This window comes from Apaloderma vittatum, unplaced genomic scaffold, assembly GCF_000703405.1.
Source record: "Apaloderma vittatum isolate BGI_N311 unplaced genomic scaffold, ASM70340v1 scaffold1471, whole genome shotgun sequence".
NCBI classification, from domain to species: Eukaryota; Metazoa; Chordata; class Aves; order Trogoniformes; family Trogonidae; genus Apaloderma; species Apaloderma vittatum.
In genome coordinates, this window is record NW_009699378.1 from 66047 (window position 1) to 93483 (window position 27437).

At 37.5% G+C, this 27437-nt stretch overlaps 1 protein-coding gene across 1 annotated transcript in view; it reads left to right on the forward strand.

Moving 5' to 3' along the window:
• Positions 1-11290, forward strand: part of LOC104280620 (Down syndrome cell adhesion molecule-like) — a gene marked incomplete at its 3' end in the record, with an annotated part of 43933 nt that extends 32643 nt beyond the window's left edge. Inside the window, exons 8-9 of the mRNA XM_009878322.1 lie at positions 7352-7471; positions 11117-11290. Of these exons, the coding sequence (XP_009876624.1) occupies positions 7352-7471; positions 11117-11290 (294 nt within the window). The remainder of the gene's footprint in view (positions 1-7351; positions 7472-11116) is intronic.
• Positions 11291-27437: the final 16147 nt, after the last annotated feature.

A 27437-nucleotide genomic window follows, 5' to 3' on the forward strand; every position in this document is an offset into this window, starting at 1 on the left:
TCTTTCCCTCATATTGAACCTCATCATCTGTCTCATTCCACAAAGGTCAGAAGATAGCCAGCCATCAGAGAGTCATTGTTGGTCACTACTCATCTGCATCAAACCTTATTATACACATTTAAGTAAAGACTTGCTTTCCTGCTGTTTCTCCTCGAAGCTTTCTGATCACTCACCATCATTTTGTTCGCAAGTGCTGTATAACTGAAATATTTTTCTAAATCAGCTAAACAGTTGTGGTGCTTTAACTCCTCCTGTTTCTAATCCATATTGAGTGATGGTTTCTCAGAGTGTGTTTTAAACTTAAATGTTGTCTTTCTTAAATGTCAGGAGGTGTGCTCTGGGAATATCTTATTTATGTGACATTTGTGCATTTTGATAATAAAATAGACAGTGAATGGGAGAGGAAAGTAAAGGGAAATATGGCTGTTCCACACCAGGTTCCTTATTCCTTATCTCTACTGTTCCCGTATTCATTTTAAAAGTAGACTTAAAAGTAGGCTATCATGTTTCCAAAATAAGAGGGAGTCCATATAATTTTGCAGCATAGGGATAGACTTAGAAGTAGAATCTAAATCCAATCCACTCCTGAGATGAATTAAGAAATACACATCATCTGTTTGTGGCTGCATTTGCACCTTTAGTGGGTACACAAACTTCTGCAGAATCCATACAGACACATCAATTCTTCAGCTTTACAACCTGAAGGTTCTTTTCCTCAGTATTTACTATATTGGATCACGTGTATCTGCTATTTTTTAGCTTTCATATTTTTGTGTTAAGTTTTAAGTCTGTTAAATATATTTTCTATATTCTTCCTACAAATATTTTTTGTCATATCTAAGCTGCATTGCCATTTTGCCAGGAGTATTAAATGGCAAAAGAAAAACAAACACTGGTCTCTTAAAATCTTTGGGCACATTATGGTAAATCTTCACTGCTATTCCCATTATTTTGTGCTCTATAAAAGCAAAAAAAAAAGTGGCAGTAATAATACCTGGCCAGCAAGGCTGATTTTCCCTACCTTAAATATCAGAGAAAGATGACCAGCTTCCACAGAGCTTCCTTGTATAGCATCACATAGAATTTGGAAAGTGGCTGCTGAAAAAGAGAGAAAGTGAGAGGAGAAAGCTTTTGAGCAGCTGTGCAGTTCTGGGTAAGAAGATCTTAGGCCAGTCTCAATTCTCTTTGCCATGGGTTTCTTGCTGAGGACTTGCAAATGAGACAGAGTCACACGCTCTGGGCATAAATTGGTTCATACTTCTCTCCACAATTTATTGGTCACTTCAGATAAATTGGAAAAGGGGAGAATGCATCCACTGGAACTTAAAGCTTAAAAACTTGAAGAAAATTGATGATTGATTAGAAACACCTCTACTGAATGTAACACTAGACAGCAGAGAATCTACTCAGGCAAGCCTTTCTGCAAACACAAGAAATGTTCCAGCTGGAGTCTGTACTGAGATATGAGATACAAATCCACAGAGAAACAGACTTGATTAGTCCTAATGCTTATGCAGTATCTTTTAAAATCTCATTAATTAGACACTGGGAGCAGCCTTCCATTTTTATTGCGCCTAGGGACTGCAGGCAAGCAGTCCAGATGAATGGAAAGAAGAATTCCCTTCTCAAAATCTTGTGTCCCCACAGATCCAGGCCTGCAGTTCCCCTAGAAATGTATCAAAAATTTGCAGGCTGGAGGGATTTCTCAAAAACTCAGTAATTGTTATTATTTTAATGATTTTATTTCTGGTTGCACTGTTGGTTTACTAAGCATGCTGTTAAGAAAAAGGAAAGAATAGGACCCTGTCATGGAAACCATCCACAGAAATTAGGAAAATATCTTCTCTGTCGACTATTTATATCATCATACACAATTAATTAAGTCTTTGCTCATTAGAGCTGTCTTCTTAACAGTGATTAAAAATCTATATACACTTTATCATGTGTTATTCATTTCTGTAGGGTTCTGTAGGGTTTCCTGAAATGGAAATGAAATAATGAAGAAATAAAAAACAATGAAAAAAATTCGAATTGGTAACCAACAGAAAAATCTCATGAATGTATTATGAGTTCAAATTTTCTCTCAGATACTGCCAGAAAACAGAACTGAAATATAGTAGTAGGTACATAAATAATGATTTTAAATTTCCTGTTGTAATGAACACATCATAAGTTAAAATTGAGTTGAGGACTTTAAATACCTAATAACCCTTGCAATGCATTTAATGCATTAAGTGTAAATGTGTTTTCATTTTACACTTGCCAGGAATGTCAGATATCATTGGACAGTTAGGGACCCAATGCCAATGAATCTTTCAGATAGGAAGTGAGTATCCATCTGCTTTTTAATGTTTGGTGGTGGTACTGGTGTGATGCAGCAAATGCAGTTTGTAATAGAAAAGCACGGGAAGAAGACTTATGGTCACAGCTGATGTCAAAACTCATTTACCTCCTTTACTAGTGTTTACACTGTGGCTTTGGAGATTACTCTTAAATGATTTACTTCCCATCTGATATTCTCATTAAAAAAAACCTGATCAACACAAGCCACTAGACACTGTCTCATTTTGCAAAAGTACATCTTTTTTCTCAAACTGCATAGCAAATGATTTCACTAAACCAGCTAAATCGACCCCTTAAGTCCAATGACCAAATTTAATAACTGTTCAACTTTGCTAAAGTACAGTATTTAATGATCTCATTCATTAATACATCAGTGGTTGCTTTGGTTGATTAAATTTCTTCCATCATTTTGACAATATGATCTAAATGTGAAGTACAAATATTCCATGTAATAATGAAACATTGTATTCTGGGCCAATGTCGTAGATTATTTCTTAGCTCATTTCAGTGACCCACCAGGGGAGCTCATGTTAGGAGCCTTTGGAACTGCTCTCCAGTGTGATGTACTAAGCTCTGTACTTGGGAGCCAGAAGCACTTGCACAGATTTGAAATCCAAGCAGGGGTATGGGAGCTTGTCACCTGGTCCCTGGCATAAAACATCGTCAGAAAGGGTTCTTGGGAATACATTAAAAAAAAAAATAATTAAATCAGGGAACGTTAGCACACGTTCATAAATCGATTTGTGTAAAGTCCATTGCGAGCAGTGATGATGCTAGTAAGCTGTATCTTCTTAGGGTACCAACTCATACTTTATCATCTTATCATGATTATTTCATATAAAGCATTTTCCTTCCTTTAAAATGGCACTATGACATTGATGTTATCTTCAGCATCCTATTCCTAATGCTTTCATCCTTTGTTTTCCCCTTGTGAGAGTCTCGAACTACTAACCATAATATTGACTGAAAACACCTTTTTTAGGCCCTATGAGTTCAGCCATTAGCCAGTTTACACCTATCAATTTATTGCTCTTTCACTAAACACTTCAACAGCTCATTTCTCGTCAAAGATCTGCGGGCTGCATTAAATGAGAGGTCTAACAGAACCTCACTGCTACAGCAGTTTTAAATGCCCTCCTTCATGGGCTCAAAGGACAGTGGTATTGAAAAAAGAGTGATAATAAAAGTAGAACTGTTCAGTCATATTTGTGAGCTGTTTCAGAGTGTTTCACTTCTAAAGGGGCAGAGGAGGCCCACACTTTTACAACTAAAGAGAGAGAAGGAGAACCAATTGCTTTCTTTTCTCAATTAACTTTGCTTAAGCATATCAGAAAAATTTTACTAAGCAAATTTTATTTAAGGGCTAATGAATTCCTGAAAGATAATGAAAAAGTGAATGTAGTTTTATAATAAAAAGCTAAGTATCAAAATCCATATCAACTAGTTGATTGTGTTGTCTTCCAAAATCTGGTAGCACATGACATTGAAAAAGTTACTCATTTGAAATAAAATTGAGAAGCAAACTATCCATGAGAAAGAAAAATGTAAAGGTCTTCTCTACTTTTTAATCATTTCCATAAGAAGAAAAATCCTTTGGCTTTACCTAGACAGCAATACAGAAACAATTGAAAGGTCATTGAATGAGTAATTTTGTTTTGCTGTAACATCTTTTCTGATTTCTATTGGCAGTCTTAATAGTAAGTGTCAAGAGTTCATGTCTTCCAAATCAGAGCAGCAGTTGGCATTTTTATAAGCAGTCCTGAAGGAAAGCCAAAGCTTTACTGAATACAGAAATTGTTTCTATAGCTGGATGTGGACAGAGTTTTGGCCACGTGAGGTTGAAACATTCTTTGTTTATGGAGTAAAGGAGTAAAAGTACAAGGAAACTGTGCAATGCCTAGTCATACACCTGGTTCTGGAGCTTATACAGCAAAATTTAATTTCCACAGTTACCATTCTGACATCATTCTGTATTGGAAATAATGATTAAAAATAAGAATGTCAAGAATCCTGGAGCAAAAATCTATGTTTTATATATATCCAAAATACGCTGATATCACTATGATAAAAAGACCCCTTCAGAGCTTGTTAACATTAAAGGCACAACACATCATGAATATCTATATAAGTTCAACAAGGTGTGGAAGGATGCCTAGAAAATTTGCATAGAAATGCTCAAACATTTGTACTTGGCATCAATCCATTTTTCTCTATATATGCCTAATGGTATTAGATAAAAAGTTGTTTTAACATATAACTTTAATGTAAATAGTATTTTAGAGGCTTAACTTCTCCGTAACTTTCTTGATATGTCTACCCATTTAATATAATAAATTATTTCCTGAAAAATTTGCATTTCTTGTCATGTCATCCGTATCAAGTAACGAATATAAAGAATTTTTTTTTTTCAAAAAGGAGGGAAATAAAACAGAGGAGTTACAAAAGTTTTGTATGATAAGAGAGATTTTAAAAGACATTATACTCTTTAAACTTTACAGTGGTAGAGGAGGCCAGTAATTATCAGTCACTCTGTTGCATGATTTCTAATAATTCTCCTATAAGACTGATACAGCTGAGAGGGCTTTGTGTTTTATTTCTTTTTTTCTGTTTTAATTTGGTTTACCCCCTTTATGGATAAGCAGCTTGTAACTGATTTTTCACGAGCTGTAAATCTACTTGAAGTCACTGAGGTGAAGCAAGCTGATGCCACTGTGCTGAGTCGCACAAAATCTATTTGTGCAACAAATTGTACTTTTCATCTGCTTTGAAGAATAAGTAGTTAGGACTCCTTTTTGTGTTTGGTGATAAAATGAACACAGAGCAGGGAGAAAAGAGCTACTGAAGCAAATGTCTCCTCTGAGTAGATAATTAGAACAGAGTGGATGATTTGCCCAGAGCCGCTGTTGTTGGGATTTCATGTTTGATGCCTACCTATCATCAATTAGCATAACATATATGTTTGTCAGTATGGCAGCTGTTTGGAAAGCTGAAATACTTTGCAGCGGTAAGTATATTTCCTCGAAAAAAAGGTGTCTCTTTCCTCTATTGCTGTTAGCTCCTTCCATTTCTTCTAGTCACATTCCAAGCAGCAGTGGAGCTTTTTTGTACACGATAAGGCAATAAAGAGCTTTGCACTATAGCTATAGGATTCAATGAAAAAAGGTCCTTTTAAAGGGATTGTTTGTTCTACAGAAAATTGTTCCTTTTTAAAGATCAGTTGTATCTATAAGGTGTAAAGAGAAAGTTAGAGGGGGGTCTGGATTATGGAGCCACAGGAAGGAAGGCTCAAGGTGTTGTGAGGACTATTCTCTGTAACTGCAAAGAGTATGTCTAGATACCCGCAACTTTTAGCAGCCTTGTCCATGCCAACACTGGCAGCTCAAATTTCTCCTTAAGGAAAACATGGGACACTCTGGTATAATGTGAGGTGTTGTTTATTCACATAAACTATGATAGTATTTATACTGAAAAAAGCTTGAAATTCACACTTTTTCTGATGTATAATTAGTACCATATTCGTGACCATTAAGGGCTGTCTCAGGTTTCTTGGCAACCAGTCACTGTCCCAATGATCCCATTCTGTGCTGCCTTACATTTCCTCATGCTACAGCCTTCTCCCATACTTCCTTTTATTTCTGCTGCTTCTGGAGAGGCAGGTGGTGAGGTCTGATGGGGGTTTGGGTCAGAGCAAAGAGGAATGGTTGGTTCCTTTGTTCCGTCTCCCCCAGCTTTCAGACAAAGTCTGGCTGGACCTGTGGAGCTGTGAATCCACGAGGCTGTGTGCATGTCCCTGTGTCCATACCTTGCAGTGGGGCAAGGAAAGCAAGGAACTACTAGGACTTCTTCTTTACTCCACTAGATCTGAGTGTGTACTGTACTTGATTTGAAAGGAAGAAAAATCTATCACAGGCTTAGTTACTTTACTACATTTTCTCCTAGCACTGGAAGAAGGAACATAAAAACATTTAGGAGGAGGACACAAATAATTTAACTCTTTTGAGAAAAAAAAATAACTTTGTTTCTTAAATATTTACTACTTTATGTTCTGAACTAAAGAACAGTAAGTCAACCTTAACTGACTTTAATACAACTATTAAGCGCTTTTAGTATTCAGTAACTTCTGTGGGGTTTTCAGCATTCTTCAAGGTTTTCGGTTTTCCTTTCAAACTTTTGTCAAATCTGCAGGTTTTATTGAGACTTTGACATTTAACGTTGAGCCTTTGTGTTAAATTGTAGCTCTAGCTTTGTTGTAAGTTGTGTATCTGCATTTGAAACAGATAGAGTTTTTTCTTGAGATAAGCAGCTCTTATTTTATTAATGTATCATTAGATGTATACTTGTTTATGTCTAGAAGACTCACTGCAGTGGTTTTATGCTGCCTTAGAATAAGTCTAATAATACATATACATTAATGCACATATATAAATTCCAGTAAGATTTCTCTTCTTCAACGTGATGCAAGTAAATTTTGTTGAACCTTTCCATGTTTGGAAAGAAAAGTCCTATCAGAAGTTATGCTTCAAAACCCCTCATATTAATGTGAAGTGACTTAATTGCTGTTAAAAGTATTATTTACAATACATAGTGCAATTATTTTTCTAAAGCTTACTAGTTTATTGTTATAAAAACACACAGAAAACATCAGTTGTTCTTAGACAGCTGTGGAATCTCTGCCTTTGTTAGAAAGCATTTCTTTTCTGACCATAACAGTAAGATTTACCTATTGGTTCATTTTATAAGTTCTCCTATGGAGAGACTTTTATTAACTTATTTTTGTATCCTATACAGACCAATACTTTTGTTGTGCCTCACAAGAAATACATTGAAATTGTGCGCAGAAAGCAAATAACCATGTAAACGCAACTTCACTATGTCTGCGGATCATTAAAAAGCTGGTTTTAATTTTTGGTTTTTGCTATGAAATGTTGTAGCTACTTATTTGACTGGCATTTTAAGGTACCTGCTAAGTGTCACAAACACTGATGTCTCATTTTTCTTCCTCCCGCAGTACCCCCTAGGTTTGTGGTTCAGCCCAGTGACCAGGATGGAATCTATGGAAAAGCTGTAATTCTCAACTGTTCTGCGGAGGGTTATCCTGTTCCTACTATTGTCTGGAAGTACTCAAAAGGTAAGATTCCTCTGGTGATCACTGCAGATAGGTTAATTCTGGTTTAATAAAAACTTACCTGTGAGTTACTAGTTTAATCTTCATATCGTCAGAGACTGGCAGGGTGTGATAAGGGAAGTATCAGTCATGTTGATACCTCTCATATCATTTCCCGAAGCACATAGTGCTGGCCACTGTCTCCAAGGCTGAGCTTTTGGACTTTTGGTCTTCCTTAGAGACATCCTGGAGCTGTGAATGTGTGCCTGTGTTAGCTATGGCCTCAGTAGGCGAGTGATGAAATAGACGGCCGAGAGAAAAGAGATGTTTTAATTGAAACAACCTTAGAATAAGGTTCACCGGCAGCATTTGGCTGAATTTTTTCCCCCTTCAAAATTCATGATAACATAGCCAATCATATCTTTTCAGCAAAGAAGAAAGGTCGGGTAGCATTAGCATAAGCAGTAATTCAGTATGCGCTTTACATAATGCTTTAACATTTTCTTCTCATGTAACAGAGCATTAAAACTGGCCCCACTTGACCCTCAGTAACCATAGGAAATTGACTGCTTTTTAATTAAAATGTGCTGCCTGCTAGATTGCGTCTTCTGGCCAGTTGTCTTCTGGTAGGTTTTAGCAAGAAAACAAACCCTTAAAACTCTGTGTCCAATCTAATTGAGTTAACTCTTTAAAAAGCAAATCTAGCTGCTGTTGAGAAGAAATCTTTATGTAATGCTCCATGTTATTTTTGGTTTCCTTAGAATCTAAGTCCAAATTATATTTGGAGAAAAAGGGTTAGGGAAGAGAAATATTCATGTTGAAGACTTTTTTTTTTTAACTGACGAATTCTAGTTTGTAGCTGGAAGGGTGCAGAGCTTCAAATTCTGTTAATCTCAATTGTATGTAGATTTTTAATTACAAATATAGGTCACAAATTAGTAGTTCTATTTTGTTGTATTTGCATGCCTAAGGAGGAGGCCAAGCCAAGTTAGCTGAGTTGTAATAAATTCTGAAGAGATAAGCAGCCTGTCTTAATAAAGAAGAAAAAGATAGTGGTTGGAATTTAGTGACGCTCTACCATCAACTGACTGGTTTTAAGATTTTCCATTAACAACCATAAAGTTTTTAAGTCAAAGAAAGCTTTAGTAGATACATGATGTAGGCGAAACCATCAAACTGCAGTTTCATTTTTTTGCCAAAATAAGCCTAGGTGAAAAGGTCAATATTTTTACAAAAGCTTGTATTTTCCTAATGGATGACTGCATTGTCAGTACTCAGTCTAACTAAGGTGCCATACAAGTCTATAGGATAGATGCTATATCTTCCTTTAAAGAGAAACACTCTATAACTTGTTTGTAATCAAGGTTTCTGCAAAATTCTGAAATAATTACTGAAGTGAGGCCAGCAGGAGTAAAACAATCAGATTATAGTTTATCTGTAGGTACCACAACAAAGTAGAAAGGGCATCTGTACACCTGCACGTAAATTAATGTCATTGGCTTCTCAATTCAGTGGAAAATGGAAAATGAGACTTCATTTTTTTGAACATCAGGATAGACAGGTAATGGAAATGGATTTGCTGTCTCTAAGGAATAATGCCAGTGATCAGTACAGACACCCCAAAATCAGCAAGAATCCATTGTTTTCCATCCTTTAGACTTAAAAAGGCAATGAGCACACACTGAAAGACAGGAGTGTTCTGTCAGAGCATAAGTAAACAACTTTTTTCCTGTGAGAGTGACTGACCACTGGCACAGGTTGCTCAGAGAAGCTGTGGAGCCTCATCCTTGGAGATATTCAAAAGCTGTCTGGGCATGGTTCTGGAAAATCATCTTTAGGTGGCCTTGCCCTGTAAGTTGGAGAGCATGACCTCCTAAGGTCCCTTCCAACTTCAACCAGTCTGGAATTTTGCAATTTGTGAGCACATAGTCTTCTTGCAGATTCATCCATGCCATCATGTGTGACAGGCTGTTGTCACTGCTCAGGAAGGACTCTGGATGCAATAGCAGTAAAAGTGCATGTGAAGAGTAAGAAGTAGTTGCAAACTGTTACGAAAAATTTTGCCCAGTTGTAGCTATCCTCAGGAGTATCAGCCTTTTCCCTTCTGTGAACATCAAATCGCCCCCAGCATTTTTCACGTGAAGAAATATAAGAAGTGAGCGTTTGCATCTACTTGGGTAATCAATTGCAGACAGGTAGAATTAGTGAAGCATGAAGGTGCCTTCCAACTACATGACAGGAAAAGTGGCTTATTAAACACAAAAAAAATAGACAAACAGAGAACTAGGATATGCATGTGCCTAAAATAATTTCAAAATCAAAAGTGGCAACCATTTTTTGTGAAAACATTGTCCCTCTAACATTTCTAAGTTCACAGTGTTACTCTAAGTCCTCGAAGCAAGTTCCTGTAGGACTAGAAGGATTTTTAGTAAGCATGTCTGGTCTTTTTTCATATTCTGAATGTTGTATTCATAGGTTGATATAGCTTGCTATTTTATACTAAATCACTCCACTTAATACTTATTCATCATATTTCCTCTTGGGCTGACTCAGCCAACTGCGTATAGTAATTAATGCTGACAGATATTAACTTTGCGTACAGAAAGTGGTATAAGAGAATTTCTTTGAAAAAGACTACCTTATGATTTCCCAGAAAAAATCCATCTACTGCTGCCAAAGCAGACTGTAAAACCCTTTGTTACAAGAACCATACCATAATACACACTTAGCGAGTCCCTGATGTTGGAGGAACCTGAACTTGTGGTGAGTTTTTGGACAGTGCAACATGCTGACAGTATGATAGTATCCTGTTCCCTATTCCCCAGATCACTCAGTCCTATTTCCAAGGAAATGTAGGTTCTTTCTTAAAACCAAAGTTGATACAGAAATCTTCGGCTTCTGTGTTTTATGGACCTTCCATTTTTACACAGCCTTCAAACATGGCACCTCATGCCTGATTAGTGGTCTGAGGTTTTTATTTTATTCTTTTGTTGTATTTTTTAATTACAAACATGGCAGAACAGAGATTTTATGTGTTATACATCAGTCAGATGTAGGAGGAAACAAGCAACACAGTCACTAATGTGGTTTTCCACCTTACCCAGAGTTTTGTAAACAGGGTCCTAGAGGTCCCTTGAGTAAGCCATGTTTACTACAACAGATATCCCTTTTAGTCATAAGAAATTCATTTGGTGTATGCATTAGGGATGCATACTTGTATGATTGTTCAGCTGTAATTGTCAATAATTTATCAGCCTCTAAATGAACAACAAATGTGCCTTTTAACCCATGAGCTGTCTGAAAATCTTCAGTTTTTCTCTCCCCTTCTCTGGTTCTTCCACTCCTGCTTCCTGCTCTTTTTGCCCCTTTTCATTTAATATGGACAATTTATTTCTACTATTACATTCCAGAAGTCTTTCTTCTTTCCATTTAATGAATTCAATTCTGGCAAAGAATCATTCCCTTTGTTGTGATGAATGAATTGAGCCTCTAAGAAGAGAAAGTTGTAGTTTCTGCCTTATTAAAAAAAACCACAAACCTGACCAAAAAAAAAGACAAAAACCCCACCAAACAAAAAAAAACCCAAACAAAACCAAAACAAAGCAAAAAAACCCAAACTGAGATGCTGTCCTTCTTAACTAACCTCTTTCTGTGGGGGTCCTGCTTTAGGTGCTGGGGTTCCTCAGTTCCAGCCGATTGCATTGAATGGTCGTATCCAGCTTCTCACAAATGGTTCCCTGCTGATTAAACATGTGCTGGAAGAAGACAGTGGATACTACCTCTGCAAGGTCAGCAATGATGTGGGAGCAGACGTCAGCAAGTCCATGTACCTCACTGTTAAAAGTAAGAACTGAAACACTTCTCTGTGATCCAGATATTACCACTGAGTAAAAAAGGCTTGTCTACTTCATTCTTAGTTTGGAGGGAGGGAAGGTGAGGAGGGAGGAGAGAAATTGGTTTTGTTGATTTTAATTTAATGTTGATGTCCAGCTGCATGTGACAGCATCTGGAAGGTAATGTCGTTAATAAAAGACTGTTTACTAGAGGGAGAAAAGAGGACTTTAAGATGAAATGGATTAAAACCTCATTTCGAAAATTTATATCATGTCTATGAACTGCAATTTGGTAATGAAGCAAAAGTAAGAAAATTCTTTGATCAAGGGTAAAAAAGTCCAACTGGTAGCAAAGGATAAATATCCACAGTAAAAGTTACAAATATCAAAAGTTGGAGAAAATATGGATTAAAAAGTCCCTTAGTCAATTCTCGAGATACCATAGATAGATACTATAGGTACCATTTTAGTAGATATCAAAAGAAACTACAACATATTGTAGTATGATTGGTAGATGATAGATAGATAGATTATAGATAGATTATAGATACAGCTATATTAGTAGTTTTTGACTTAACCACTGGCTTGTAACTTTCCGAAAATCCATCTAGCTGTTGAATCTGATGTGCATACACTGCCTCAGACAATCTGTACTTTCTAGGCACAGGCAACAAAACTAATAATATTTAGGTTCTTGTTAGCTATAACTCCCTCAAAAATGAGCATATCTGAGAATATAGAGGAAATATTACGAGAAGAAAAAAAAAAAGCTGTAGAGATAATATAATTTCTCACGAGAATAAAAAGGCTATTGACACTTCAGCATGCCAAATCTTCCTGGATGGCCTATTAGACTGGTATTGAAGGAGGTTACCAAGCCATGCACTTTTATGTTTGTAGGATTTTTGAAGATTGACTGAGTGCTTTGAAGTTCTGAGATGTCAATTAACTTGAAAAAGGTTTGCCCTTGAAAGTAAAAAGATTTTTTTTTTCTGAAAGGAAGGAAAAATGTCTAGTTTTAGGGCCTCTGTTTGTTATACTGTCAGAGAAAGAATAGCAAAGTTCTTTAAAAGAAGGAGTGTCACCATTGTTAGATTTACAAGGCTTCGTGCCTCAGATGTTTTCTCCACCCTGTTTTATAATAGTGTCTACATCTTCTGAAAAATAACTTGATATGCCAACTTCTCAAGCAAGTATATTAATTATATACTTTTTCTGTGGATCAGTAGAAGTTTCAGCTTCTGTAGTTTCTGTAACCGGCCATTTTTGGGCCAGTCTTCAACTGTAGCAGCAATGTTCTGCTGTAATATGCTACAGAAAAACAGCTTTCCTCTGTTTGGCAGCTATGCACACTGCCTGTCTGATCACTGCATGCAGTTTCATGTGTGATAAAAGAGCATCCCTTATCAAATAAGAACAGGAGCTTCCCTGGAGAGTCAATTGCTGTTTGAATCTAATGAAAACCCCTCCAGCTCTGAGATAGCAGGCAAGCACGTCTGTACACCCTCACACATCCACACTAACACATGCACTGCTGTTAGAGCAGACACCGCTAGCATGTTGATGCGTGCGCAGGAGTGGCACAGCTTTAGCTTTAATCAAGCACACATTAAGGATGGGCTGCTTCAGGGACGTGTGCCGTGATGGGCCTCAGGTATAGCTGAGTCCTCTGCACTGGTAGCATAGTTATGGCACATAATACATGCACCTGGTCAGGTGGAGCATCTCCAAAGTGAGGACCTGGACCAGCCTTTATTCTCTCTCCTACTGTATTCATCGTTTTCTTTTTCTCTCTGGTCATTCTGGCTCCTTTTCCATCTCCCCTACAAGCCGATTTTCTGGCCCTAAACCTCAGGTACGGTCCTACTACTGGATAAAAAAATCAGGCTTGTTCTTAATTAGTTGATCCTGCTCCACAATATCACCCTAAATGCCTTCTTTACTCAGAGGCAGAAGGTGATACTGGCCCAGGCTGTTGTTTCTGAGTGACAAAGCTGGTAAGTAAGAATTAGCATCAGTACATTGCTTCCTTGTGACAAACTGGCTTACCAATTTCCTTCATCCTACACGTGGGTTGTTCACAATTAGTAGCTGAAATCACCCAACAAAAAGTAGAGCGGCTTATACGGATTTAGTCACTGGTTGTGAAACTAGACTGCTTGTCAGAGGGAAGGACATGGCAGCTGTCCCTTTACTGCCTCCCCCACTTCTTGACTATCCCTTGTACCACAGGCACCTCACATATGCAGATGATGACTATCGACAATCTCACTGCCAACTTAAAAAAACACCCTCTTAGGCATAGGTGATTCTTCTCCTCCACGTTTGATAAAAGTTTCCCCTTATTCTGTTAGTAAAATTGCTGGATAAATGTTTGCCTGTCATAGATCCTGTGACAAATCTCATAAATTAGACTAGATGGTTTGCTCTTCCAGAATTTCCAGTTTCACCTGTATCTAAACAGAAAAGCTATGGATCTTTGATGTCAAAAGACAGTAGACAAATTTTTCTTTCGGTAGTTCAAGAGAGGACAGAATAAACATTGAACTAATATACCTCCATAACTTGCTACCTCTACAACTGGGAGAATTTATCTTAATGAAAAGCCAGCTCAACCTATAAACCAACTTGCCTTGTTTAACAAGACACTTAATGCTAAGAAGGAAATGATAGTAATTCCAGATACACATTTATTTAGTGCCTTAGTGTTTATTGCCTCAGTGTTTGTTGTATGGCACCTTCATGCCAGAGAAGCCAGTCCAACTTCTTCATTGAAAAGAGACTGTATGAGGAGGGAGTGTAAGGAGAAAAAAGGAGGGGAAAAGAAAGATGCTTCAGGAATACTAATAGAAATGTGAAAAAAAAGAACTGCCAGAACTGATGCTGGATTAGAAACCACAGGGCTAGAATGGCATCTGTGAAAGCAGAGAATCTTCACTTAACTATTATTCTTCTCCTTTTCTTTTCAAGAAATGGACATGAAAATCATGATCACTGATTTTTTTCTCTTCTTCTGAATGAAGGATAAGTAGTTCTCAAATTCCTTATTCACTAAGACATACAATATTAGAAAATTATGAGAGAGATCTGGAATAAGGAATCTAGTGCTGTCTTGAGAAATGACTCCTGGTGCTTGGGATGAGAAGACTTCTGAAGAATTTCTATAAAGGATAATGAGCCTTTAACATGAAGGGAAGAACTAAAATTATTTAAAGGTTGCCTGGAAGTCGCAAGGAAAGAGATGTCTGCTTAAAATGGACTGTCTGCCTGCCTTCATCTGAATAAATGCCACACTTCCTAATTCCACTTTAGGGGTTATATATAACATGATAGAATGGTACTTTGAAAAAATAGCTTCCTGAAAAGCAAGCTTTAATTAAGGTATGTTATGTTCCTATGCAAATTATCTGTTGGCGGCAGTCATGTTAGCCCTGCCCTTTCTTAAATCTATCACTTGTTTTCATGGCAGTGTGAAGCATGGGAAATTTTAATAGGATCACCAAACTATTTCCAGCAAAATCTGTCTGCCAAGAAAACATAATTTCTTCATTTACTTTCCTCTCAAATATGCTTCTCAATTATTTACTTTGCAAGTGTTTAATATATAAACTCAAAGCCGACAGTCAGACCCACACCTTCTTCCAGCAGGAACGTTCTAGTCCCAGCTAATACTTTCAATATAGTTTCACCACTTAAACATTTCTTTTAAACAAAACTTTTACAATTGTTGTCTATAACAATAGCTGGTATAAGAAGTTGCTGTTTCGGAAAGGGAGCCTGATACAGTGTAAAAGTGAGTCTAGTGCCCTGCTCCTGCAACTAGCTTGGGTCTTGGCTGTGGTAACTCGCCACCCTGTGCCTCTGCTGCCTCTGCCTCCCTGATAACACCTCTCGCCCGTGTTGACTGTGACCAATTCCAGGCAAGATTTGGTTTTCTCCATCTTCAGACAACTCACATAACAAAGAGGCCCCAATCACATAACTACCTATTACTGCAAAAGAAAGAAAAGATAATAGTAGCTGTAAACACCAAAAAAAAGTGCTTATGGAAGGAGATTCTGAACCTAGTGAAGGTGTTTCCTCCACTGCTAGTTAATAGTTGTTCCACTGTAAGGCTGAAGCACTGCAGCATTTATCAAAATGGATAGAAATCTATGCCTGGCTTCCTCCGAGAAGCTTTATCTGGACAGGATAAAGGCACACTTCCCACATGGCTGGTCAAATGAATTTACTTTGCAGCAACAGAGCCAGCATGCTGTCATGGAGAACTCGCTGCACACCAGGCTGCCTCCAAATGCTCATTTTTAGCCTTTAAGAAAATAATTCCTTGTTGAGAATATTGGAATGTCGACATCTGTTCTATTGCTACTTTTCTGTGTCTATGAGAAGAATAGCATTTATACACAGATGCTAGCTTTTTGCTTATGTCCAATTTCACATTAAAAATGTATATATCCCATAAGATGTCAGTAAGGAGGTCATTGCCTATTCTACATTTGCAAAGAGAGATTATGTATTGTAAAGGAAGGTAAATATCACCATCTTCAACACCTTCAAAAAATGCTCATAGGAAGAAGAGCAATCATGCCATGTCAAATTCACCTAAGATCCATTATTTTATTATTTCTAAATCTGTCTTTACTCCATTTTTGCACATAGTCTGTAAATAGTGTTTTCTAAAGCAAACCAAAACAAATTTCCCTGGTCTGTTTGTATACTCTGTTTTACTGTTTTCTTCTCCTGACAGTCTGCCATCTTTAAACATACAACTTTTTCCATTTTTCTTCTTCGAATGTATTTTGCAGTTATCTCACGTAGAGTGCATTTTTGCCCAATGGACAAATTTAGCAAAAAATGGTTAAAATCTGTAGCTAAATTAATTGCATATCTCCTCAGGATGAAAGAGTAAGGTAAAGGGAAAGAAAAGAAAATAATTTCAGGGAACTGAAACTACTCTTGTATCCCCAAGTGTCCTTTCTCATGACCTTGGCAAGCTGCCCTTGCTTACTTTTGCTCTTAACTGTAATGACAGGCAGCTCTCTCTTTTACCATCTATCTCCCGGGAAACAAAGGCAAAAACTGTGTTAAATATAAGGATGGGAATGAACTCAAGTATAGCTCAGTTTAAATTGCAGGGCAATGATGATGCATGGTAGTTCTCTCCACCTGGTTTAATTACTTATTTTGATTAAATGCATGATCTAGAAGATGCTGTAAGAAAGCTATGGTAAATCTCAGAAACGTGAACATTCTCTCTAGACAGAAGTGCTTTCTCTTGTTAGTAAAACAGACCATTTTTTTCCTAATGAGATCCTCCCTCCACGAGAAATGAACAGGATCTGAATGCTGTTTTCTGCCTCTTCAGACCGTTGGCACAGCTTTGATTTAGGGACTTGCACTTTAATCACCCATCATGTGTCATTACCCCGACAGGCAGCAGCAGCCGCAAGATACAAGCTCCAATAAATTGCACTGAAAATCGCTGAAGCGATCCTTTGTTGATTTTCCTTTACAGCTATTCAATGGCAGATCAGCTGTCATAACAACACAGTGCCTGTGGCAACAGGGTGAAATTAAACGTGAAGTATGTTCAAGGTAGCTGGTAGAAAGCTGGAATATCCCTTTTCTTCTGTATATTCAAATGCTTTCTACTTCTCTCAGTAATGCCAAGCCTCTGGCAATTGGCTAGAATGAATGCTTTCTCTTGAAAGATAATTGCCAGATGTACTGCAGTATAAATACTCAAGTGCTTTTGTATGCAAATCTTTGCAATACTCTCGTTTATGGAAAAGAGGGGAGGTAAGGACTTCTCTCTTTTTTTTAAAAAAAAAAACACCCCACAATATTTTTCTAATTGGGTGCAAGAACAAAAAGAAAATAACAGCCCTTTATCTTTTCTTCAAAGCTGGTCACACAGCAACGCTTCTAGGAGGAAGGTGAAACAGATTTCTCTCCAGCTAGCTAGCTAGAAAGTGGACACCTTTTCTGTTTGTATCAACAGTATCATATGTACTCAGTTTTTCAGAACAGTTGTCTCTCTCAGCTTTATGTTGCCCAAGAAGCAACACTCAAAAGGAAGCATGGGTAAGGTTTACTTTCAGAAGTTTTCATTCTGTTGAAATTGTCACAGTGGATACAGGATATTGAGACTCTCCTGAAAAATGATCAGCTTAACAAAATTTGGTGATTTCATCTTTTGAATACCTTCACATCTTTACTTAGAAAGCCTCATAAGTTATAGGATTCACAAGGTATGTACCCTAGGTGCTGTTTTATTTTCTCCCTTTACTGAGCACATTAGTAACACTTCAATACAGCCAATCCACAGATATTTTAACAGCATGCCCTCCTTTCTATCTTAATAAATTGTGTTCCATTAAATTATTAATTTATTCACAGAAGATTTTAGATGGCTCTTATATTGCAATGAACTCTCTGTCCAGGTTTGTCCAGTTGTGGTCAGCAGATGCTGAGCACAAGAGATGATTTCAGATCAAGGATTACAGCACTTATGTCTCTGAACACTGCTGAAACAAGACTTGAAAATAATGTCTGCTCTGCTTTTCTCCTCCATTTGAGATGGTGGTGTTGCAGTGACTGATACAAGATAGATAGATAATCCATTCATAATAACTTTAATCAAAAAAACTAAGCTCACAAATGTCAGTATATTGAATCATAAAATCATAGAATAGAAGGGCTGGAAGGGATCTCAAGGATCACTCGGTCCAACCTTTCTTGGGAAAAGCACAGTCTAGATGAGAGTGCCCAACACATTCAATCTTAAAAGTGTCCAGTGTTGGGGAAATCATTGACACAATGTTGCAAAATCTACTGTGCTAGAATATAATAAATGATAATCCTGAAAGGCTCTTCTCTGGGAGGAAATATTCTGGAAAATATTCTTACTGATAATTTGGAAGTTCATTTTCCTGAAAGAGAATTTAAGATACAATTATTCAGATTTAGGCTTGCCTTCATGTGATATGTGAATGCATACCCTTCTGGAACACAATATGTCTCAATAACCTTTTAAGAAAAATTCATAAGAGTAAGCATAGAACACTTGACAACCAGAATACCAGGATTACTCGTCTTGGAGTTACTCATTACCCATCTACAAGGTTTAGTTTAGTAAACACTTCTCCTCCTCCTATTTTAATAGGATGTCTGGAACATTCTTAAATCCTTAAATCTCTGATGTTCATTATTGTCTTCCTTTGGCTGCAAAGAGTTTCAGTGGCCTGCTCCTAGCTCTAACGCTGTGCCCCTCCTGGGCTCTGCACTGCCTCTAAGCCTCATTCAGGAGATAGGGCAGGGACCATCTGAGGGCGCAGGTCACTGCTTGACCCACAGCAGCTCAGCTGGCTCTTTTAGGTGGATCAACTTTGCAGGGCACCCTCGTGTATAGAAGAGCAGCAGTGGAGCACTAGGTGGTAGGAGCTGGATGTGATGACTTTTAAAGGCATTTAGAGGACGTAGTGGCATCATATCATGTCATGTTAACTGGAAGATAGGGAGAGAAATGAGTAGTGGGCTGCTTTTGGCTGGAGTAGAGTTCATTTTCTTTACAGCTGCTAGTATGAGGCTGTGTTTTGGATTTGTGCTGGAAACAGCATTGACAGTCCAGGGATGGTTTCATTTTTGCCAAGCAGGGCTAACACAGCATCAAAGCCTTATCTGCTTCTCACCCCACCCCAGCAGTGAGGAGGCTGGGGGTACATGAGAAGGTGGGAGGGGAAATGGCTGGAACAGCTGACCCCAACTGACCAAGGGGATATCCCACACCATATGATGTCATGCTCAGCATATAAAGTGGGGGAAAGAAGGAAAAGGGGGATGTTCAGAGTGATGGTGTTTGTCTTCCCAAGTTACCCTTGCACATGATGGAGCCTTGCTTTGCTGGAGATGGCTGAACACCTGCCTGCCCTGGAAACTGGTGAATGGATTCCTTGTTTTGCTTTGCTTCTGTGCGTGGCTTTTGCTTCACCTGTTAAACTGTCTTTATGTCAACCCATGAGTTTTACTGTTCTTATTCTCTACCCCATCCCACCATAGGGGACTGAGGAAGTAGCACCTTGTGGCTTAGTTGCCGGCTGGGGTTAACTGCAACAGTAGACACAGTAATTAAATTTGAACATTTATCTCAGAAATTCTCATCAAAACACTCCACTCTTAAATAAACAAACAAAAACTTACTATTTTTGTTTTGATCTTTTCTTAAAATTATGAAGTGTTTCTAAATCTCGATCAGCTACACAAAAGTATGAATTAATACAAATAGTGTCAGAACAGTTTTCTACTAGGTTATATTTTTCCTTTAATCCATCTGGTAGAGGAGTAATGACTAAACACTAACCGTGCCCATAGTTCAGTGGTTTATCTAGTCAAATTGATTTCAAATGCTGCATGTACAAAGGCACACAGTTTCTTTTTTTCTTGAATATTTACCCTATGGGGCATTCAATGCTTATAATGTATATAATTGCCTGGATTTTCATGCTTCTGTTTTATTAAGCCAAATAATTTTCCTGAGGACCATCTTAAAATATAGATGTTGCTGTGAATATGTCAGTTTGATTTGTGGGATGGGGGCTGTATGCCATGTGGGGTGGGGGCTGTATGCCATGTGTTTGCTGGGTGTAATGCTGGCTTCTAGCGGAGGAAGTGTATGCCTGATCTATTATTACTTATTTTTATATTTGCATCATCATGGAGAATTGGGCCTGCATCTCAGTAACAAAGATTAAATAAACTTGAATCAGGACAGTATTGTAAAGAAATAGTGTGATATAAATTAATTTAGTGGGTATGTGCAGTACACATGACTATTTCCATTTCAGAAAAGCTAGCTGTTATAGTACCAGGATTTTCCCTTTCCATTTCTCTTTTCCTTTCTCCTCATCTCTTTTCACTGTGTCTAGTCACACCAGCTTTAAGGTGAATCTCATTTACAAAGTAATCACCTTCCTGCAGGACAAAGCCACAGGCTCAAAGAGGATGGTGTTTTTGTGTTTCACATAATTTTCCCTTCACATTCACTGGTGCTTCTTCCTCTTCGTCACTGTCACCGTTCTGCAAACCTCACATCACTGCCATCACTTCCTCCTTTTTTAAAAATCCTTCTCCATCCCGTGTTCATTCTTATATCTATCCATTTCAGAGCTCCCCATTATTATTCTCATATGAGTTTAGGATTTGCAGAATGCTATCTGAATAGCAAAAACAGTGGACAGAGTCTTAAATTGCAATATTTCTTCCTATGTATCAGGGGTTCTTCTGCACTTTGAATAACCTAATCACAATCTTTTCCAGCAGAAAACCTCAGTTTCAGAATTTTGGTCACTGTTTTTTACTATTGAATGTTGTCATAGGACCTGTGTGACAATGCTTTATAATCTATTCATTTTATTTATTTGTCTGACTGATTGTTTATTCCTATATTTAATTTGATGCAAAAGCATAGATTTTGCAGAAAAAAAAGAAAAGGAAGGGAAAAGACTAAGTTATAATTAAAAAAAAATCACAATATCTTAAAAAATATGTAGGTTATAAACTGCATTTCAGTGTCAAGTGACACAAATGCCAGATTAGTTATATACATTTTTCTGTATAACTTCTCCTGTAGAAAAAGTGTAAAGAAGGTAGTTTATATGCAAATGTTTTATGCCTCGGATAAGAGTTTATTTCTTTAAAATGTAATATCAAAAGTTGCTATTAGCCAGACAGTCCTTTACAATTGCTTCCATCAGTGCAATTTTAAGCTTTATTTAAAGCAAGTAATTTTGCCTTCAAATGTAAAGAAAGTGTCATTTTCTGTAGTACTTTATTTTGCTCTTCAAAACAGTTTTTCAAGAATTGCATGGTAGCTTTTTCCATATCCCTCTGTGCAAATCCTATGACAGTACTTTTTATTATAAATACTATGTATCTATTCTATGATAATCCACATTAAAACAAAAATTAAATTTACATCTGTGAGTCATACAGAAGGAAGAGAAAATGCAACATAGGAAGAAGTGCTGTCTGCAAGCTGAAGTTGCTCTATGCAAGAGAATTTAGGACGTTGCTGCTCCCCATGCCCCTTCCTGTTGTGCTCGTTGAATATAATCAGAAGAAAGGATTTGCAAATGCAGACGGTCTTTCAGCAATCTAGATATATATGCTTTGTAGGAAACAAGGTTCCTTCACTCTAGATTGCATCCCTAACCATGAAGATTCAACCTCTGCATTAGTGTGTGAGCTCCTATCCATGTTTTTTGGTCAAATCTTTGTTCGGTGTGTGGTGCTTGAAAATACTTGAGGCTGTTCCTTTTGTGATTCTTGGGGAAAAAAAAGGAAGAGTCCATTTATGGCCACAACAATTGATTTCTGAGTGTCTTCACGGCATAGATGACTAAAGAAGCATGGCTCCATTTTTAGGTAAATCTTATTAGGATCCTGCAGGGTTAAGGAATGAATCGATTTGGTCTGTCAAACTAGGAGATAATGAAAGAATGAGCTTTACTGTTGGCCTGATTACTTATGATTAATCTAACCCAATCCTTTTTCTTTTTTTGCCTTTTCTTTTTTTTTTGTCTCCATCAGGCTGCAGACTAATTAGTCTTGCATTCACTTTTTAATTTCTTTTCTATACTAGTTAAAATATTTTATCACGTTGGAATTGTTGTTTTCTGGGTAGTATGTACATTTTTATGACATAAATTTTACCTTCTCTATTGTTTCTTCTGTGCTTAGCTTTCACTTGGCAAATTCCTGGTAGCTCCTGGAAAAGTATTGTCATGTATGGGCATAGATGAACACATGGCCAAATTCAGAAAAGAGAAATGATTCTTCAGCAAGGGAATAAATGCTCCAACTACAGTTCTTGACTTGTAAAACAGCATTTTCCATTAAAATTACTACGTTGTTTAGAAAAGTGCAAACCCTCCTGCTGACTTAGCAAAAGAGTAAGCAACAGTATCAGTTAGGAATGTAGATGTTTATGAAAGTTTCCAAGCACATGCATTCTCAGAACATTGGAGGTCCATGTGACTGTTGCTGTGAAATTGTTTTAGCAGCGGTAGCTGTGAGCCTGTACCCTGGCTTATTCCCTCGTGCAAGCTGATGTGCTCTCAGGCGACCAAGGAAGCAGCCCAGCGTGGGCACGTGTTGACAAAGATGTTGTTTAAACTCCCTGCTTTTGCGATTGGAAGTTCTGCTGAAATTTTCTATACTTCATTTTTGCAATATATCATGTGATGCCATTATTCTGTAAAAGTCCAGTGAGACGTCTTTCTCTGCTTGATCTGTGTAAGTCAATTTCCCCGGTTACCAGTATTTCTGCATGACCGTGTGCATGAACCTGTGGGCACTCACATAAACATTTTTCTTATGCTATTTACTTAGCTGTAATGCAGCTTTCAGAGAGACACATGAAATGATTGATCTTTGGCTGATCAGATGAAGGTGACAGGCTGAAGGCTGTATAGAAAAGCAGATGTCTATTTAGGAAGCTAAACATGTGTTACTGAGACTTGGTTTGAGTTTGGGGTTTTATTGGTTTGAAATCTGGCTTAAACTTTTAAGAAAATGTCTATGTATAAGTAGTTATATAAATCTTTGGGAATGAACAGTAACAGAGCAATTTATATCAATAGCCTGGCTTTAAGTCAGCACTGCAAGTTTCCTCATTCTGAACTTTTTCTTGTATTAGTAAAAATAAATTTCTAAATCATATAGTCAGTGACATAAGAACTTTTTTTCTTGTAATTGATGTGTCATATTGAGAGATAAGTACCTGAGAAAAAATCCTGTTCTCTTACTTCCAGCTCTTTCCTCACAAAGGACAAAGGTTTTCAGAGCATCAGATGTCTTTTCTGAGAGTTAGATAACATAAACTTATGACTACAAAATGAGAGAAAATGAGACAGAAGAAAGAAACCACAACAGAACTATTAAATAAGTACATTCTGTTGCAAATCTTCAGAGCAGTAGAAAGAGCATCTGTTAGAGGGTTATTTTTTCCTGACTTTTAATTACTTGTCATTGATCTTGGTAATTGCACACATGTACATACACAATAGTGCAGCAGGATTTCACGTCTGTGGTCTTATCTCAAAACTGGCTTTTAAAATGAGTGCCTATTACTGTAAGTGCTCCATAAGAAAGCAGTCCTCCGCTATTTTTGTCTTACTTTGCAATCCAGCGTAACTGTTGCATTTACAACTGGTACAAGTTGGCTCCTTGCCGTGCACTTAGAGCTGTAAACCCATACTTTCAGCAAGGAAAATCTCCTGCTATCAGATTTTTAAGCGGTGACTTACCAAGCTGAAGTAAGGAAGAACAGACACTTCATAAGTGGTTGCATATTGCTGTGGAAAATTCAATTACCATTTGCTAAATGCCCATCTCTTAGATTTAAATAATAGTTAAATGAAATGCTTAGCTTTTAAGGAAAATGGGCACGCACTTGAAAGGGGCGGAAGACCATTACAGGAGCACACAGCAATTCTGGGTGCCCTCAGGAGTTCTACTGACTCCACATGACACCTGTTCCCAGGTACATCTCAGGGAACTCATCGGTAGAGAGACAGATGCAAACAAGGACTTCTGAGTTTTGGTTGCTTATAGTGACCCTTGCCTTTTTGGACCTATTTTGTTTCAGCATTCGCAACAGAATCACTCGTTGCACAGAGATGCCCACATTCTTCCTTTTTGGTCTTAAGCCTTTCAGTGTGGAACTGATAGACATCCCAAAACACTTAAAAGAGATATTACAAAACTGAGAAAGGAGAGAATGATCTGGCCAGAAAGAATAAGGCTGGTACTATGTACTATTTAGCTTGAGTTGGATGACTATGCCTTCTTCCCTGGCTGTGATCGGCTTTTAACCGTTGTTATCTAGTCATTTTACCTATTAAAGTACAGTAGCAGAATAAATCAATATCCCTTCTTGAAGAGGAGGCTCAAATGTACAACATGGATGAGCCAGTGACTTAGCATCTGCTGCACTGTAGTAGGTGTCCCTGTGTTTGTCTAGCACGGGGGATATACAAAGTAATTACTCAATAATTAAAGAGGTTAAATCTCCTCCCATTTGCTGTGACATAGGCATGTGGTCAGTTCCCATAGCTTTGCCGATATACATTAAGTGTTTCAGATGCTATAATTAAACTGTATATTCATGTGCTTATACGCAGATGCCAATACACACTCATCCTGTCTTTTGCAATTCCCAGTAAGTTCCTCAGATCTTTTCCATATTCAAGATTATTTGTGCTTTTGCTGATTATTCTAGCATATTATAATAGTAACATTACTTAGTTGTATTGCTATGAATCTCTCACATGGACACTTTCTCTGGAGCAAGAGCTGACTTTTTGTGACTTAATTAAAATTACTTCCAAAACAGAAGACAGATGAATGAACAGGTAGACGTGGCACTTAAGGATATAGTTTAGCAGTCGTCGTAATGTTGGACTGAGAGCTGGACTAGATGACCTTAGAGGTCTTTTTCAACCTTAATGATTCTATGGTTCTATGATTCTAGGTGAAACCCAAAACATAAACCTAAAACAAATTTCACTTCAGCTCCTGTGTTTGAATGAACAAGATATATGTATGAAAAGTAGGAGCTTGAAATCACCAGGGTTTTAACTTGGGGTCGTCTAGGGATATTTTGGCCTGGACCACTTTTAGCCTGTTTCTCATGCAGCATGATATAAACTAATCTGGGGAACTTTACATATATGCTGAAATGCAAGTGACCACAAGGATTTATCCTTTTACACCACAGTAACTTACTTTAATGTTTTCATGCCTGCGAAAGGGAAAAAGAAGAGTCATTCTATAAGAATTGTTAAAAACCATCTAACTGGTTCAAATCAGAGGATATCTGTGCTCTATTTTGTCTCACTCCTTAAAGCTAGTTGAGGGATTTTCCCCAAGTACCATTGGAAGCCTAGGCAGATGTATTTGCTGTTGTTGAGATCTGGAGGGGATTGCTTATTTAATTCTTGTACTCAAAGCAGTTTAAGATATGGACTCTATATCCATTCAGTTTGCATCATTATATGTTTCAGTAAGGTGGTAAGTGAGAGTGAGTTTGTGCAAGTCATGCAATGGCTTTCAAGTCTGGCATGTTCTTTTTGTATACTATGTGATGTTTTCTCATCAAAAAATTGCCTGTTTGCTTTAAATCTGATTTATTTATACAACCCCTTTAAAGTTCTTTTTTTTTCTCTCTCCACACTTCTTTCAATGTACACTGAAGTAGACACAGTGATGATTATTCTGGACTTACAGTGTAAGAAGGGCTACTACATATATACATATTGAGTGTTTCAAGTCTCGGAACAAAGTTAATGATGCATATAAATCATTATTTATGGAATATACTCATATAATCTGTATACACACACACTGTAGAGATAATATGTAAGAGGCAACAGAAAAGACAAAGAGATTGACCTTGTATAGTTATGAAGTGGTTGGACAAGAGAGTTATGCTTGGATCTCCAGAACTGCTCTCCTCCAGTGCCACAAGAAGAGAGAAGGCAACAGTATCTCTCAAAAAAACCAGCTTGTTGAATTTGTTTTGCAGGAACATATCTCACTGCCTGTATTCTGGAAAAGTCTAGCTAGTGTTTCATGTGTTTTTGAACACCATTCAAAACTTTTGCTTTGGGGGAGCTGCTGGGAAGCTCAGGTTTCATCATGGTTCCCTAGCTCTCTCCTGACCTGTTTTAATCTATCCAGAGGATTCAGCACGATCCAGCCTTCATCAGTTTTATCTTCCGCAGTCAGTCCATTTTCAAACATCTTCTCAGGGATCCAGTCTCATTCTAATCTCTTTAGACACATCTTAGTCAGTTTTCCTGAGGACTGTATCTATGACAAGGTGGAAATTTCATTCACTCTCAGCTATTTTTGTGTGATTGTTTCAGTATGTAAATATTTCAATGAAAATACACTGTATGACCAAACACTGCCTTCTCAAAATTTGTAGAAAATAAAAAATTCTCTGTGAGATTTTGTTAGTCTTAAGGGAGAAGAGGGAATTATCATGTTTCAAAACAAATTTGGGGTGTCTAAATGTATCTAGTGTTTTTGGAAGCTACAAGCAGTGAAAAACTGAAAAGCACAACAAATATTATGCTAAACACATGGTATGGCTACCATCAGGACATCGAGCTATGAAATATATTGGAAAAAATATGATGGCAAAAATTGATTATATTTTACCTGGTTAAGAGGATGCCCATTTTAACAATGAGGGATAGAAACGATTAACCTTATATAAGAAAGCATCATGTGGCTGAACTGCCTTTCGGACAGTTTGCTTTCTATGTGGCATGAAGAGAAGGATGCAAGAGGTGTGTTTTTCTGTCTTACAGCTTACAGGAGAACGAGGGGATGGCATGAACTGCAGTGGCTTTGCTATCCGCATGTCTCCAGCTTCATTATGTTAGCTATGCAGGCTGATGAACTGTAATTGTTTCCTGGCTACTGTTGGTAGGGGATAGGGTGACAAAGGGTTTTGGAGCACTGCTAGGTTCCTGTTTCTCTCATTGATCTCTATGAGAACAATCATTATGATAATAATTGTAATACGAGCTTCTGTAATATAACTGAGAAATAAATGCTTCTTGGTTAATATGCCTCAATTAATGGGTCACCCAGTGTAGCTGCAGCAGATTGCAAGTAAGTAGCTTTCAGGATTTGAGCCCAAATGATTATAGGTTTTCTTTCCCCTTTTAGATGAAATGGATTCATAAGCCTTACTCAAATGAATCGCTCCTGTAGTCATTAATTATAGTATACACATGTTAATGACATCATTATCAGCAGATAACATAATGTCCCAAGGACCACGTGCTACAGTTGTTTCCTGTGCAAACAATTGTGCTTGATAGCGCAGCCTGTCACAAAATGTCAAAAGAAACCACATGGTGTCTTGAAATGATTGTGAAATTATCATGTGTCACAGCTATGTATGTCATAAACAATACCATCATGACTGAATTTTTCATTAGCTTCTTGGATGAGGGACACGGAAGTGAACAAACAATTAAGATCTTGAACATCTCGAGTGCAGCACATAATGCAGCACTGAACTCTTTAAAGCATACCCTGTGACTGAATTAAAATGCATTAGTCATGAACTGAGGATATGC